This window comes from Trichosurus vulpecula, chromosome 2 (genome assembly GCF_011100635.1).
Source record: "Trichosurus vulpecula isolate mTriVul1 chromosome 2, mTriVul1.pri, whole genome shotgun sequence".
NCBI classification, from domain to species: domain Eukaryota; kingdom Metazoa; phylum Chordata; class Mammalia; order Diprotodontia; family Phalangeridae; genus Trichosurus; species Trichosurus vulpecula.
The window spans coordinates 371,662,322-371,680,360 of NC_050574.1; the positions used below are offsets into that span (position 1 = coordinate 371,662,322).

The window sequence follows — 18,039 nt, forward strand, 5'->3', positions numbered from 1 at the left end:
AAATTCATTGTTTTAGTGCTGGTGGAAAGGTGATTTAACTCCTTCTTAATCGTGAAAAGAGAAAAGTTTGTTTAAATCAGGGAGCAACTAAAGAGTAAGTAAATTTTAATTTGGAAGAATATTTCGGTGGCACTGTTGGATTTTCTTCTATGAATGATAAAACAGAACTACTTGTTTAGGTAACAAGAAGCAGGGTCACCAAAAAACATTGGATAAGACCATTCATTATTAAGCTCTTAAGAACCCACAAAAGCTGCCAAGAAGGCAGCTGGAAAGCAAGGACTTGCATGAGATCCCGCCAGGTCCCTCCAAAAACCTATAAAAAATGGTTCTGAACAAATTCTAGAACTGCAGAACCCACAAAATAGCAGAGGGAAGCAGGGCTCCAGTCCAGAACAGCCTTGATGGTCGCTGGATGAGGTCTATCGCGCATGGAGCTGGGAGCAGAGTCCAGTGTGGGCCGTGCCAGGACCAACCAGACCAGGAGCCAGGAGGAACAGGCCCTAGTGCCCTGAGCTGTGGCAGTTACTAGACTTCTCAACCCACAAACACCAACAACAACAGAGAAGGTTAGTGGGAAAAGCTGTGGGGGACAGAGTGAAAGGAGTTTGAGGTTCAGCCACTGCCCCAGGGGCAGCGGAGGTAGTGCAGCTACAGAACTACAGATGCATTTGCTTCTGGCCCCAGGCCCACCTGGTGGGAAGAATTAAGTGGCAGATCAGAGCAGGAGTGCAGAACCTGCTTAAGATCTGAGTCCAATCCAGGTTGGTGGCTCTTGAGGGAGGAAGAATGCTGGTGTGGCAGAGCTGGCTGTATAAAAATAGCTCTGAAAACAACAGCGCATCCCCTCAAAGCTTGGGACAAAGTATACTGTCACCAAATTCCAGAGCTCCCAGATCAAGGAGAAAATACTGCAAGCAGCCAGAAAGAAACAATTTGAGTATTGTGGAAACACAATCAGCATAACCCAAGCTCTAGCACCTTCTACATTAAGGGATCAAAGGGCTTGGAATATGATATTTTGGAGGTCAATGGAGCTAGGATTAAAACCAAGAATCACCTACTCAGCAAAACTGAGTATCATGCTCCAAGGCAAAAATACGGATTTTCAATAAAATAGAGGACTTTCAAGCTTTCTCAGTGAAAAGACCAGAGCTGAATAGAAAATCTGACGTTCAAACACAAGAATCAAGAGAAACATGAAAAGGTAAACAAGAAAGAGAAATCACATGGGACTTACTAAAGTTGAACTGTTTTGCTTACATTCCTACATGAAAAGATGATGTGTATGATTCATGAGACCTCAGTATTAGGGTAGCTGAAGGGAATATACATACATATATGTGTGTGTATGTATACATACATGTATGTGTGTGTGTGTGTAGATATATATATATATATATAGACAGAGGGCACAGGGTGAGTTGAATATGAAGGAATAATATCTAAAAAAATAAAATCATATTAAGGAATGAGAGAGGAATATACTGAGAGAGGGAGAAAGGGAGAGATAGAATGGGGTAAATTATCTCACATAAAAGTGGCAAGAAAAAGCGGTTCTACAGGAAGGGAAGAGGGGACAGGTAAGGGGGAATGAGTGAATCTTGCTCTCATCAGATTTGACCTGAGGAGAGGATAACATACACACTCAATTGGGTATCTTACCCCACAGGAAAAAAGGAGGAAGAAGATAAAAAAGAGGGGAAGATAGAAGGGAGGGTAGATAGTGGAAGGAGGTAACCAAAAACAAACATTTTTGAAAAGGGACAGGGTCAAGGCAGAAAATTCAATAAAGGGGGATAGGTTAGAAAAGAGCAAAATATAGTTAGTCTTTCACAACATGAGTATTGTGGAAGGGTTTTACATAAGGATATGCATGTGGCCTATGTTGAATTGCTTGCCTTCTTAGAGAGGGTAGGTGGGAAGGGAAGAGGGGAGAGAATTTGGAACTCAGTTTTAAAAACATGTTCAAGAACAACAAAAAAAAAGTTTTTGCATGCAAATAGGAAATAAGATACACAGGCAGTGGGGCATAGAAATTTATCTTGACCTACAAGAAAGTAAGGGAAAAGCGGATGGAAGGGGAGTGGGGTGACAGAAGGGAGGGCTAACTGGGGAACAGGGCAACCAGAACATATGCCATCTTGGACTGGGGTGGGGGGGAGGGTGGAAATGGGGAGAAAATTCGTAATTCAAACTCTTGTGAAAATCAATGCAGAAAACTAAATACAATAAATAAATTAAACAAATAAACAAACAAATAAGAACCCCCCCAAAACAACAGCATTACAATTAACTGGGATTGTGTGAAAAAGTTCACTCAGTGGAGTGAAGAAGAGTTTTACAGATAGCATGGAAAATCAGAAGGTGGTGTCAGGTCACAAACGAAATGCGGACAAGAAAGGTCCTGTCTTAAAGGACTTTAATCACAGTCCACTGGAGGGATATCTAAAGAGAGAAAGAAAGAAAGTTTAAGTAATTAGGGTTTTTAAACATAAAAGGGGTTTGGAATTTTGCAAAGAGAGGTTTAAGGGAAGTTTTTGATCTCTTAAGATAAAAAAGATAAAAAACATAATGTGGTTAAGCTTTATGATATGGAAACTATAGTAATGTATCTGTAACATGGATATGAGAATAGCATGATAAAATTCTGTCCTTGAAGGACCCTTAGAATAGTATATTTTAGTTATGTGAGGAATATAAAATCCTTATGGACTTTAAGAACGGGGTGATGGGAATTTTTTGAAAGATCGTCATGTAAAGTCTCTCCAGTTTAAAAGAAAAAAAAGTACAGAGAACAGTAGATGCCTCCAGAAAGGGGTAGGCCACTCTCTTTATGTATTTGAGTAGGTTTAGGTTGAGAAAACAGAAATAATTGATTTGGCTCTTTGGGTGATTTAAAGGGAAATAAAAATAATATTATGGGGACCTGTGCCACCAAGGATCTCTGAAATCGAACTAATTGATAACAATGGGCTGTAAATTTTGAAGTTAGAACTTTTTTTTTAAGTTTTAAATGTTACCATTAGTTATTCTGATTTGATTTGGATGAAATTTTGCTCTGAAATAGGATAATTGCGGTAAATTAGAAGCCAATAAAAACTACATTTACTATTTGACATTAAGATAATAACCATGGCTCAGAAAAAGCAGGGTCAAAATCCACTTTCAAAAATGTTAGCTATGTAACCTTAAACAAGTGATCTTACCTCTATTTATCTCAGTTCCCTGATCTATATGAAGAATGATGACCCTAGAGTTGTTTTAAGGATCAAAATTATATAAAATGATTGTGAAATACATAACATGGTGCCTGATATATGGTAAACACTATTAAAGTGTTAACTAACGTCATTATTACAATTATTTGTTTAATTCAATATAATTAACCCATACTAGGTAACTCCATATTGGGCTCTAAATGTGATTAGTATAAAACGCTAAAGGGATAAAAAGGAATGGTTTTCTATAAGACAATCTGGAAATGCATTGGAATGAATTGATGTCTCTGAGTGGTAATATGTTTTGTTTCATGATATTGTACATATTATTCTTATTAATACTGCATATTCTAAATTTTCTTGTATTGTGAATTTTGGGAGAACACTGTATAAGAAATACGGTTAGGAACTAAAGGCAATTGTACCACTGGAAAATTTAATTATTTTAATCTAGGTACTATGAAATTATTAACTCAGGCCAGTGTTATAATATTAGAGCCTATTAAGTGTTTATTAAGCATATTTTAAAAGGGAAGAGTAATAATTACTCATTTTGTGGGAAAAGAAAAGTACAGAGAAGGCCTTGTAAAATCTCCTTTGTAAACTTGCCACGTTCCTTGGGATCTTCTGCTTGGGCAAGGTCATAAAATCTTATCAGCCCTGTGAAAAAATCTGCTTAATCTTGTGAAATTCTGAAATAATGAAATAATTTACTTAGAAAATAGGACCCAATCTTCCACTCCTTGTGAAAGGGGAGAGGAGGGAGGATTTACAAGCTTACTCAACAGTATAGAGCGAGTTTTCTCTAAGATTATGTGGCTGCCACTTGTGAAAACTATGAAACTGTATCTGTTAATAGATAGCATATATTGGAGTTACATCTTTGGACCAACTGAGCAGCAAATTCAAACATCTTATTTTGCCTTATGATGGCAAAGTATGAATGTCTGTCCATCTGGAAGCTTACAACAGCCAGCATTCTCCTAGGGTTCTTGAATCAACTATCACATATTCACTATACATGTGAAACTGAATTAATGTGATTAATTTCTAAATGCTTCATTTCTGCTCCAGTATGGACTTAAACCAGTAAGATCTCATATGTGCTTATGGTTAATAATCATTGCAGCTTGAATACGATAATGATATCTTAGCCCTGAGTTGTGGTTAGTGAAATGTTGCTATTTGAGGTATACTGTCTTGGGACTGCAATGTGCTTTTGTTCTCAGTTTTGAATTCAGGTAAAAACGTCTAAAGTATCATTAAGTCATTCTATCCCACCGTTTTGAGGAAAACGTCACAAGCTTCTCAAAAAGATTATTATTTTAGAACTGCTACAGGCGGATGTTTGTGTCTGGGAAAAGTTGGGGGAACTACTGCGGCATAGCCAAAGGCAAGATCCTCTTAACTCACTTTCCCCCTTGTATTTTTTTTTTTTGAACAAGACTTGTTTTCCACTGGATTAATACTAAGTCTAGTTATGATACACTGTGAATAATGTGGACCTCTACTGCATGGATGGCTGTTTGCAAAAGTTAACTATAAGTCTTACTTGAAATCAAACAGCACTAAAGATGCTTTATCAATTATATTATTATATGTATTTTATATGTTATATATTTCTATATATGTGTGTACGTATACACACACACACACACACACACAGCCCATTCTGTGTCCTGAGGCTTAGGCCAGCTGATGCTATTACAACCATGTCCCTGCTTCCTTTAGCAAATCTCTTTAACCATAGCAGGTAAAGCTGTAAATTTTTTTAATACGATTTTTGTGGTCACAATACTCCAGCACCTGTGCACTGCTATAACAGGATTAAGGATGTTATATATAAAATCACACTGATAATTGTAGAGAAATTTTAAATCATCTTAGGTTGTGCACATAGACAAGCACATGCGCACACAGGCGCAAACGCCTCACATTTTCTATAGTTTCAAGTGAATTACGGGTTCCTAATTTGATATTCTTATACTTCTGCTGTTAATAGAAACAGAACTGTAAGGCTTCAACTGCTTTTCACCAATGAGCTACTTATGGGAAAGGCAAAAGGGTGGGCTAAGTGGTGAGGTGGATAAAATGCCTGGCCTGGAGTCAGGAATACCCGAGTTCAAATCAGGCCTCAGGCACTTAGTAGTTGTGTAACCCTGAGCAAGTCGTTTCATATTGTTTACCTCAGTTTTCTCATCTATAGAATGAGCTGGAGAGGTACATGGCAAACTACTCCAGTATTTCTGCCAAGAAAACCCCCAAATAGGGTCATAAAGAATCAGAATTGACTGAATGACAGTGAAATTAAATTGTATTATGTCTGGTTACTAGCAGATTTTAGCAGAATTACCCAGAACCTTCTTCAAGTGACTTGGAACCTGAGAAAAATCTATTTAGGAGAAACTTCCTTTAGAGTTGCCTTAAAACTGAAACCAATTCCAGCAAGTCCAAGAGAAGATATTTCCAGGGATCAGGTAACTACATGGGCCATGTGGGATACAAGATAAAATGTGCTGATTAAATAGGCATTGGAAGTGGGTTACTAGGATGGATACAAGGAGACAATATTAGTTAATACTGATAATCGTTATTGTATTATTTTATCCTTTTGTTTCGCGTTATCTATGCTTGCTGAGTTTTTTTGGGGGACATGTAAATCTCCCTCTAAAATTAATCCATGGTTTTGGATATTCTTACTATGGCTTCTGCTATGATTAATCAGTCTTGTTATTCTTACATTAGCCGATCAGGAAAAATTGTTACCAGCTTCAGAAAATTCAACAAGTTATAGGAGAAATGTAACTACCCATTACAGGTGACTCCTGATAGAAATCCTCCTCTTAGTCCCCTTGGCTGCAGGGAACAGCCAGTTAGCCACCCTTGGTAAGTGGGCCCTTACTACCTTCTGGCTTATTAATCTCTTCAGACTTTGCCTTAATTGCTATGATAAATCCTATTCTAAACTTGCACCAGAAAACCTTATATTAATGCACCATAATGCATAATATTACGACCATATTAAAAATCTCATAGAACTAGCTTACAGATAAGTGAACTATGGAAAACATAACTCCTATTGATGAAAGCAGAGAATTGAAAATGGAGAAAATCAAACAGATTCTATTCTGTTAATTGATTTTATTTTGCATCACTACCAACATTCTGTGTAACTAAGTCACATTTCATTTGTCTCTGAGTTAAGTTTGGAAGTTCAGCTTTCTCTTAAATCATTCATTGTCCCCTAAGTTAACTTTAAAAGTTCAGTTTTCCTGTTAATCACTGTTCTAATCTTGTGTCAAGAACATCTGTTATCCTTGAAGGATGCAGAAGGATGCCAGGGAGTCTGGTCTGTTATCTCTGCAACACAGGCTACCTTAAGTAAAGTCGGGTCTGTTATCACTATGACACTAACTAGCCATGAAGGGGGACATCACCAATGAGTTTCCCGTAGTGACAAAATGGAGGAAGGGGTTGTTGCTAGCCGTGCATTCCAATTAATAGCCAGTCATATTGTTTCCCATATCTATAATGCTGCCTTCTAGTTTTTGGACATTCCTCTTTTTTTTCTACAAAAATTCTCTCAGCTATCATTCAGGGTCTTAGCTAGCTGAGGAGGCTGAGACCCTACTTATCGGCAGATTCACACTTTGCTAATGAACTGTGCCCTGAGCTTTGCGCCTCAAGTTTACCTTAATTACAATCGCAAGAGTTTACACAAATCATTTTTTAACCTTATTCTCTTATAATTTCTCTTTCATGTTTATCTTACATGATCTCTCCTTGATACATTTTCCAGGTGAGTTGTTTTCCCAATGAGATATTTCATGTTTTCTTCTATTTTTTCATTCTTCTGACTTTTTTGTTTCTTGATGTCTCATGGAGTCATCAGCTTCCACCTGCACAACTCTGGTTTTTAAGTTCTTTTCTTCAAGGAATTTTTGTGCCTCTTTTGCCATTAGGCCAATTCTATTTTTTAAGGTGATATTTTCTTCAATATTTTTTGTGCCTCTTTTACCGAACTGTTAATTCTCTTTTCGTAATTTTCTTGCATCACTCTCATTTCTTTTCCCAATTTTTTCTCTACTACTCTTACCTCTTTAACTCTTCCAAGAATTCTTGTTGGGCTTGAAGTAGTATTTTTCTTTGAGGCTTTTGTTGTAGCTATTTTAGTGTTAGTGTCGTCTTTTGAGTTTGTCGTGGTCTTCCTGCTACCACAACAGCAATTTACGGTTATTCTTTTTTTTTCCCCCAAACTATTTCTTGACTTTGAACTTTATGTTGCGCTCTATTCACTTTGGGGTGGGGAGGCACTGTCCCAAGTTTCAGACATGTACATGCTACTCTTTTCAGAGCTAAATCTGGTGGTCTGTATGTTTTCGGTGCTTCCAAGTTGGTGTGATCTGGGGAGGGGGCAGTCATGGCTCTTCTGGTCTGTGCTCCGGTCTTTATTCAGGAAAGGCCCCTGTGTCCCTAGAGCTGAATGCATTAGCACTCTTCTCTGCCCTTGAACTGAGATCAGATCCCCTGTTCCCCTACTGCTACAAGCCTTGGCCTTGAAACTGCATATAGGCGAGAGAGTTGCCAATCAATACAAGCTGCACTTAGTCCCACCCACAAGTCCCTTGTAATCTGTGACAACCTCCTTACCATATCTGACCTGAGAGTTCCAGAAGTTGCTGCTGTGGCTGCATATGTGCATTCCAGAGAGGCCTCTCTATTCAAGTGTCATAGAGTTCTCCTGTTGACCTTCTAAGTTTGCTTAGGCCAGAAAATGTCTCCTCCTGGCCTTCTGTTGGGCTTGTCTTCCCAAAATTTGATTTGAGACATTATGTTAAAGTTGTTTAGAATGAGAACATTGAGAAAGTTCAGCTGGGTTGCTGCCTGTAAGCCACCATCATGCCTGCACCCCCTCCCATTACCAATTTTCTACAAAAATGAAACTACAGAACATACAAATAAATGAATCCCCAGAGTAGTGAAGTCAGTACTAATAAATGACATTGAGATGGTGCTACAATGTTGTAAAAAGGCTTTATAAGGTAGAAACATCAGTACACTACACTCTATGAATTGGTCTAATAATTATGGAAAAAGCAACTTGGAATTATAGAGACTAAAATGTTCCTGTCTTTTGACACAGAAATTTCACTGCTAGACATGTATATACACCAAGGAGGTCAATGACAAAAAGGCCCCATATATACTAAAATATTTCTAGCAGTTCTTTTGGAAGTAGTAGAAAAACTGAAAATAAAGTAGATGACCTAGAGAATGATTAAACTAGCTGTGGTACATGATATTTATTGGGCTTTAAGAAAGGACAAATATGATGAATACAAAGAAGCACAGGAATGATCCCACCTGAAAGAAGTAGAACTTGCAAAATAACATACATGATGATTACAATAATATGAATGGAGAGGAGAATTAAAAAAAAAATTCAAAACTGAATGCTTTGAAATTATAAGGATCAAGTCTGGCCCCCAAAGAGATAAAAAAAGTATTGATCTGCCTATTTAGCTAAGGTGGGGGACTACATACGTGAAACATTATAGATGCCAAACTTTTCTGATGCATTTGCTAGCTTTGCAGAACTGTGTATAGTCTTTTTTATTCTTTGTCTTAAAAGACAGCTCTCTAGGTAGGTTAAACACATTTGGAAAATTAGTGATGTAAAAAGAAAATATCAGGGTAAGAAGAGAGCCTGGACTTGTGATTTCATTGATACAGCTATTTCCCAGATGAGCAAACTCCCTCTACAAAGATACACCAACTTTCTTCTGCAACTTCTAAGCTTAAAAAAGTTGTCAAAAATACTGAGAGGTTAAGTGCAACGTTCAGGGTCACAGCGCCCACATATATCAGAATTAAGAAGGTGAACTTCCTGGCTTCCAGGCCACTTCTCTATTCACTATCCTAAGCTGCAAATAAAGATACCAATAAAATATATATTTTAAAATATTGCTTAAAAAAGCTTTATACGCACTCTTTTTAGCCTTATAACATCATGAAGTATGTCTTTGCTAGGTGTTATTGTGCCCATTTTAAAAATTAAGAAGTCAAAGCTCATAAAATATCATTTTTATAATTGTTCATCACTAACGTAGCTAGTGTCTTGAAACCAATACTTTCCGATTCCAAGTATAAATGTACTTAACCTCTCCCCAACCAGATTTAAACCGAAGGTAACGTATCTCTATTTCTTCCTTCATCTTTCCACAACGCCGGGTACAATCTTCTATGGAGAACATCACAACAAAATTGTATGGCCTGTCAATTGGGGAATGGCTCAACAAGCTGTGGTATATGAAGGTAATGGAATACTATTGTGCCATAAGAAATGGGGATGATACGGACTTCATAACAACCTGGAAAAACCTACACGACATAATGCTGAGTGAGCAGAGCAGAGCCAGGAGAACATTATACACAACCACACATATAGGGATTCTGTGAGGACCAACCCTGACAGACTTCACTCTTCTCAGCAACACAAGGTACAAAGACAACTCCAAAGGACTCACAATGGAGAATGCTATCTACATCCAGAGAAAGAACTATGAAGTATGAACGCAGATTGAGGCACACTTCATGCTCGCCTTTTTCTCCTCCCTTTTTTTCTTCTCTTTTGTTTTCGTTTTTGGATTGTTGTTTTTTTTTTTTTTGGTTCTGTTTCTTCTTTCTCATGATTCATTCCATTGGTCTTAATTCTTCTCCATAACTTGACTAGTATATAAATTAATTCAATGCGAAGTTATTCGTGGTAGTTATATGAGATTCCATGCCATCTTGGGGAGGGAGGGGAGAAAATCTGGAACTCAAAATTATGTAGAACTGTGTGTTGTAAACTAAAAATAAAAATTTTAAAAAATAGTATGGCCTGCCTACTAGACAATATACAACTTAAGGACCTTCAGAGAAGTGTACACAATGTCAGAACATAGGCAATAGAAATCAAATGTGGCCCAAGAGAGGGATCAGAGCTAACATCACTCAAATAGTAAGCATATCTAGCTTATGCCCACCTGAATCTGATAATTACAAGATTGTTGAGCAAAGTAATTTTGGTGGTGGTATCTCTAAATGAATCGAGCCTGTTTTTAATATATACATGGCAGGCATCTTGGTTAGAAAAGAGCCCTTAAAACATCATTTTTGTCTTTGAGTCAGTGCTTTTTCATAACCAACTTCTATTTCCTAAACCATTCAAGTGAACTATGTAGTTTCAGAATGTGTAATATGCTATAGAAAGTTGTCAGTGAGAACCCTCCTCGTTTCCTTACTAGTTTGAGAAATAGTACCACATATTTGAGACTAGAGAAATGCAGCTTTAGAATCCTGCCTCAGATACTTTCTGGAGCTTAAGTTTCCTCATTTGTAAGATGGAGAAATCATCTTCACAATGTTGTTTGGAGAATCAAAATGGTACTAATATAGTTTGTGTCCTTAAAAGTGCTAAATGTAGCTAACACTGATTATTTTATCAATGATGCTCTCAAATGTATAAAATCACAAAAACTTTATAGAGATGACAAAGCAGATATTTGGTTCTCAGTTTCTGATATCTTATCAACTTTTTCCATTTGATATTTTCTGTCCCTCTTTCTAATATCTGGACAACCAATCCTTGGGACACCATCAAAACTGCATTGTTTCTTTCATGTATTTTCTATGCTTATTTGGTCAGGTCTAACCACTATTCCCACTTTACCTCCTGAAATATGGTGGTTATAGTGTTATCATTAATGAGAGCAGAACGCCACAGGAATACTACCGTATCTGTTTCACTAGTAATAGGAATTATCAAATTTTATAACAAGCTATTATTATATAACATCATTTCGCCTCCCTTCCATTACTTCTCAATTTTGTGAGATTCATTACCTTATGTCAGGGCTGTCCAACCTTAGGTTTTTATTGAAACAATAGACAATATATTTGGATTTGCCACTTTAGTGAGACCTCCGGGGTAGCTTTGCACTGCTGGCCGCTTTTGGACAGGTCTGCCTTATATCAGACTAACAATAATAGCTTTAAAGTTTGAAAAGTGCTTTAGTTGTTATCTCATTGTCTCCTTTTGTACTTTCAACTTGTGAGATAGGTGCTATCACCTGCATTTTACAAATAAGGGGAAACTGAGGCTGAGAACATATTACTCTTTAATATTTTGAAAATGAACTTGTATTCCAAACATGTATTGTTCTTTGCTGTCAGATCTTTATTTAGCAAGAAGATGAGATTCTCACAGGTAATTTCAAGCTGGCCTGTTCAATGTGCTGTTTTATACCAATTAAACTTCTTTAAGAAATAGTAATGATTTCAATTCATTTTTTACTTTAATCAATTACCCACTTATTTGTTGACAGCTTGCTGGCAATGCAATAACTGCATGTAGTGACTAGTCAATTTTATCTTCACTTCTAATTTATTGATTTTAATTCTTTGCTAGCTGATGGTTAGACAACTTAAAACTGATCAGAAATTAACAGACATGTTTTTGAGATGTCATTTGGTGAGTTTCTTCCCTCTTCTTTAAGAGAGTACTCATGATTTACAGGTATGAGAATTACTAGAAGTCTTTCATCTTGAATACCCTTACATATTAAATAATCATTTTTCACCACCCTCCCCTATGTCTACTTTGGCAATGAAGCCACCAAGTTCAACACTGATTTGGTCTGAGTTTACTTAGCAAATTATTTAAAGAATTTATATAAAATCGAATTTGTATAGAATTTGAGAATTAAAGGAATGTGACAGATAAAGCAAGAAGGAAAAGAGGGAAGGTAACATTACTTAACATTTACTTAAACCATTTAGTATATAAGTTATGTGATTAGAATAAAAGTAGCGTATGATACTGTAGTATAAATAAGAAAAAGCTAAGTTATCGTATACGACTTACTATGAAAACAGTAGAAAAATAAAAATTTGTACTCAAACTACTTTCAAAATGGAAATAAAGCTAAGAAATGAGAAACTAGTTAACAAGCTGAAAAAATTAAGTGAAGTGGTTCTTTTATGGCATTAAAATCCTGATTGATTTTTCATGGCGGTTTTCTGATAGTACACATGAAGTATCATTTTTGCTACTTCAGGGAAAATAATAGGAAAAAGTGCTAGGAAGTAAAGTCATTAAAGGAATTCCTTAAGTAAGGAAGTAAAGTCCTTAAAATTCAACAAAAAGAGGTAGGATAAGGTAATAATGTAACAGGACAAAGTGGAAGCCATACTGACTGAACTCTAGGACAGAGGTCAAATAAAATTAGCCCAGCAAAATAAAAAGGTATACCTCTGATATAAGCAGAAATTGGCTTTTTTGAGTATATTGAATATCATAGTATAAGACATTACCATATTTCATGTCAGTTCATATTTGAGAAAAGTGTTAAAAAACAACAAAAAAATCATGACTATAATTTTGAAAAGGTAGGCTAAATGAAACAATCTCACAGGTCATTTAACCCTATCTGAAGATTTCCTTTTCCAAAAAAGTAATTGGCCTTTTCCAAATAAGCTTTCTGTATGTACCATAATCAAGAACTAGTTAGGAAAAATACCAAAATCAACCCAAACTTTTCCATTGTATGCTTACTAAATTTCAGCTTATTACATTTAACTTCTGAGAGGTCTTTGGAACATGTCATCCAACTTGTCAACTATTGCTCCTACTTTTACAGCATAATGTTAAATATTTCCAGGGACACTGCACTGGGGATTTCCCTTCATGTTAGCTTAGATCCATTAACTATTGCACACTCAACCACTTCTGCATACGGTACATCACGAAGCCCACATCTCTCTATATAGTCTATACGGGTAGCATGAAACTTACCAACAATATGCTAAAATTTAAGTTAAATTATCTATGGTATTCACTTGATCTACCACCAGTAAGAAAAAAGAAATCAATTATCAAAAACATTTATTAAGCAATTAAAGTGTGCTTTATACAGATAAATATATAAAATATGTACAAGGGAAAGTGGGCACTATGAGTTGGGAGAGTCAGGAAAAGCTTCATATAAAAGGTGATGCTTGAGCTGTGTCCTGAAGAAAAGTGAAGATTTCTGAGACGGAGATGAAGAGAGAATGCTGTCCAGGCACAGGATTTTGGGGGGACATGGAGACAAGAGGATGGGCAACTGTCTGTGAGGAGAGATAGCCAGTTTGACTGTTACCACAAGATTTGGGAAGTAATGAGACTGAAAGGATAGGTTGCAGCCAAATCATGAAGGTATCAAAAAGCCCAACAGGAGTTCATATTTTATAATAGAGGCAAAAGAAATTAATTTATTCTAGGAAAACCTTTCTTTGATGAATCCATGCTGGATTTTACTGATCATTAGTTCAATGATCACAAACCAACCCTAATTAGTTCTAAAGTCTCCAAAATTTCTGCCAAGAATCACTGGCCTATAGTTTGTAGTCACCATTGCCTTCTCTTTTTTTGAAATTGGGGACACTTGCTTTTCTCCATGTCTTGTGACTTCTCTCATTTTCCACCATCTTTCAACGATAAATGACAGGATCAGTAATTATTGCCAGTTAATATATGCCAGTTATTTCAGTATCCTAGGATATAGCTCACATGACCTTCCCAACAAAAGCAAAGTTTAACTAGAAGGAAAGTCACGCCTAATATTTTTCTATCATATTTCTATGAAGCAAAGTTATGTAAAAGATGGACATTTTTTAAAATGGGAAAAAAACCTAACTTTTTCATCTTTCATGGAGAACTAAATTAGAAGATCTGGAATGCCATCCAAAGGACAAAGACATGACCTGTGTTTCTTTAACAGACAATCAACATTATCAAATTTAGATCAACATTCAGAATCCACAAGATTTCAAGTTCTAATTTTTAAGACTTAAACTATACCTTATCTTCAGATGGACAGAGATATAAATACTGGAATGTGGCTGTTATATTTTTAGAGAATCTTGGCCCAAAAACATCCTTGTCTGTTCCAAACTGATGACGAGACTGCCGCACAATTGAGTCAATTACATATAGTCCTGGAACCTTATATTCTGGTTTACACTGCAAACATAAAAAGGTAGTTAGGGATTATTACAAGAAAAAGAGTTTATATCAAGTCTAGTTTTAATATTTTTTAGTTGATGAGTATTGGAAGGTTACTGAACCACGCATCAAGAGACTTTCATTATAGTCCCTGCTTTGCCACTTACCATCTGTATGATTTTGGACAAGTCAACTTAATCTAATACAAACACAAACTTTAATAAAGAAGTCAGATTAAAAATTATTGGCCTTTCTGTGTACTGCCAACAAAACCCAGCAGGAAGACAAAGAAATTTCTATCAAAATAACTACAGAATTTGTAAAACATCTTAAGTTCACCTACCAAGACAAAAAAAAATTATAAACATACAATTATAAAAGATCTTTCACAGAAATGAAGACCAAAATAATTGGAGAGGTATATCATTAATTGCTCATGGTTAGGCCATTCTAACATAAAGTGACAATACTGCCTAAATTAATTTACTTGGTGCCAGACCAAGTGAACAAAAACAATGAAGTTAGAATCAGAAGATGAATAACTCAGAAAAAAAATCTTTGCAATAACCACAAATGTTGAGCCTTTGTTCATCTCTAAGATTGGGATGTTCTATATAACCCTAATCTTTACAAGGTTGTAGCAAAGATGCAAATGATGTATATTATATCAGTGTTTTCATAACTGTAAACTGAGTATTTGTAAACTATGGCATCAGCCTACCCTTCCAAACTTAGAACTCTTTTCAACATCCCTATTCAACAAATTTCATTACATGGCTACTTTTACTATTTATAGGGTACTGTGCTACATATAATACCAGTCATATTATTCCTTCAGGTCCACAGGTCAACCCTGATGGGATAAACTTTCAAAAATACCATTTCTGAAATATTATAACTTCATTCAAAACCTCATAATATTTCTCTGTTGTCTAGCATATGCAATATGTGTTTCGTCTAGTTTTCAACAACTAACAACTGACATAAATTTTTCTCATTGGATTTGGAATCTGAGGGGCTGGGATCAAATCTAAATCTTAACTTTGCCTATATGATATCTCACGAGTCTTTCTCCTCCTCTGAGCTTCAGTTTTCTCATCTGTAAAACAACAGGTTTGGCCTATACAACCTCTCGTTTCTGGTTCTAAATCAGAGGTTCTTAACCTGGGGTCAACAAATGTCTCTTTTTAAATATTTTTGTAACTATTTCAATATAATGTCTCCTTTGTAATATTTATTAAATTTTTATGCATTTAATAACATTATTTTGAGGAGCCCATAGATTCCACTATATAGCCAAAGGAGCCCTTAATACAAAAAAGGTTAAGAAGCCCCATGGTAACAGTCTAAGTCACAGAGATGTGGTCACACGACCACTGGGAATTTCTTCACCAAAGAGTCACCTGTACCAATAAAATCACAGGTCTAGTGCCTATCCCTATCAGGTAAGTGGGTGCATGCAATGCCTTTAGCACTGGTGATATGCTTAACCAATTTAACCAACAATTATCTTTTAAGCACCTACTACATTGTTATGGCTGTAACCAGGAAATATGGCAGGGACTGGGGGAATGCAAAAACAAAAGTCAAATAAACCTTGCTCTCAATAAGTTCATGCTCCAAGTCAAGAGAGAGGGCAGAATTAAAGAAGAAAAAGTTGAGAGAAAAACAGAAAGATAAATAGAGGGGAGACAGAGATGAATGTGGTAGGGAAAGGCAGAATGACACCAGGAAGTGTACCACTTATAGCTATCATTTTATCTTACAGAGATACCACAAAGAACAACTTGGAAGAAAAACAGAAATTTTTGTAAAAATGTACCATGAAGAACAATTTCAAAGTGGCCACAATAACATAAAGGAAAACAATATTGAAAGCATTTAGAATTCTGATCAATTATTGATTTCAGAGGATTAACAATGAAGCATACTCTGCCACTAGAAAGAGAAGTAGTAGACGACATGGTACAGAGATAATATATTTTCATACATGGTCAGTATTTATTTTGCTTATTTGTACTTATTTGTTACAAGGAAGGGCTTTAGTGGAGGGAGGAAGGTCATTGGGAAGTGAGAATCATATCCACAAAGATCATCCATAAGACATTTTTAAAAAATGAAAGTAACACAAGCATGGACCCTTATAATAACAAAATACGGCCACGCCTTCTATAACTCAAATTAACGCAGAGCATCATAAATTTTCTCTTGTTTTATACCTACTACAAAGAAAAATTCAGACATGAAACGTATGTGGATTACTGATACTTTTTTGATCAATATTGACAAGAAATATTAAAATATTTTCCCTAAAAAATTATTTATGTTGAAATTAAGGCAAAATTGTATTAGCTAAATATGCAATGTGATACTTAGCTATTTATAACCACATTTCATTTTATGACAAAATAAAATGCATTATTTTGAAGATATTTTTTAAAAAAACTTTAATTCATAGACTGAGATTCACTGAACATACTAATTAGAGACAGAAAACACTGTTTTAACAGTTATTTTGGAACATTAAGATTCCACTAACCATTTTCTTGAAGGACTCTGAAAGCAAAATTACTCAAAATCTCTGGGCATATAAATGTTTGATAGTACAAAATTGTAGAAACAGTACATTTAGATAGTAAAACAAGCAAAAATAAAATTGAAATTAAAAACCCAAAGAGAAAGGTTACCTTCTTGATGAACTTTTCTACAATCTGGACTACATGCTTGTAAAGCTAAAGAAAAAAAAATAGTTATTGGTCAATTTTAACATCATTGCTTTATTTATTTTTTTTTACAAATAATAAAGTAAATGCTTTTACACAGGAAATATAATTACACTTTAAAAATCCTAAAGATAATACAAATCAATACATTGAGATTGCAGGGTGGAGCCAAGATGGTGGCTGGAAAGGAGGGACTTGCCTAAGCACCCCCCCCCCCCCACAAACCTATAAAGGACAGCTCTGAACAAATTATAGAGTGGCAGAACCCACGGAATAGCAGAGGGAAGCAGGGCTCCAGCCCAGGACAGCCTGGATGGTCGCTGGGTAAGGTCTATCCCATGGAGCTGGGAGCAGAGCCCAGCATGGGCTGAGCCAGGAGGAATAGGCCCTAGTGCCCTGAATCACTGAGCTGTGGCAGTTACTAGACTTCTCAACCCACAAACACCAACAACAACAGAGAAGGTTAGTGGGAATAGCTGCTGGGGACAGAGTGAAAGGAGTTTGAGGTTCAGCCACTGCCCCAGGGGCAGTGGAGGTGGTGCAGCTACAGAACTACAGCTGCATTTGCTTCTGGCCCCAGGCCCACCTGGTGAGAGGAATTAAGTGGCAGATCAGAGTAGGAGTGCAGAGCGTGCTTAAGATCTGAGTCCAATCCAGGTTGGTGGTTCTTGGGGGAGGAGGAATGCTGGTGTGGCAGAGCTGGCTGTGTAGAAATAGCTCTGAAAACAACAGTGTAAACCCCTCACGCTTGGGACAAAGTACTCTCTACTCTACAAGCAGTCATACCCTGACAAAAAACTCAAGGGTCAAGTAGTTGGCTGGGAACATGGCTAGGCAGCAAAAACGGACTCAGATTCAGTCTCAGACTTTGGAATCTTTCTTTGGTGACAAAGAAAACCAAAACATACAGCCAGAAGAAGTCCACAAAGTCAAAGAGCCTACACCAAAAGCCTCCAAGAAAAACATGAACTGGTCCCAGGCCATGGAAGAGCTCAGAAAGGATTTGGAAAAGCAAGTTAGACAAGTAGAGGAAAAATTGGGAAGAGAAATGAGAAAGATACAAGAA

The 18,039-nt window shown here is 36.4% G+C and overlaps 1 protein-coding gene across 6 annotated transcripts in view; it reads right to left on the reverse strand.

Annotated features, from left to right (window-relative positions):
* SCAF4 (SR-related CTD associated factor 4) overlaps positions 1–18,039 on the reverse strand; it is a 114,430-nt gene that overhangs the window by 69,708 nt on the left and 26,683 nt on the right. For all 6 annotated transcript variants that reach the window (XM_036743388.1, XM_036743389.1, XM_036743391.1 and 3 more), the window contains exons 3-4: positions 16,938–16,982; positions 14,107–14,268 (exon numbers count right to left, since the gene is read on the reverse strand). In XM_036743388.1, coding sequence (XP_036599283.1) covers positions 14,107–14,268; positions 16,938–16,982 — 207 coding nt within the window. The remainder of the gene's footprint in view (positions 1–14,106; positions 14,269–16,937; positions 16,983–18,039) is intronic.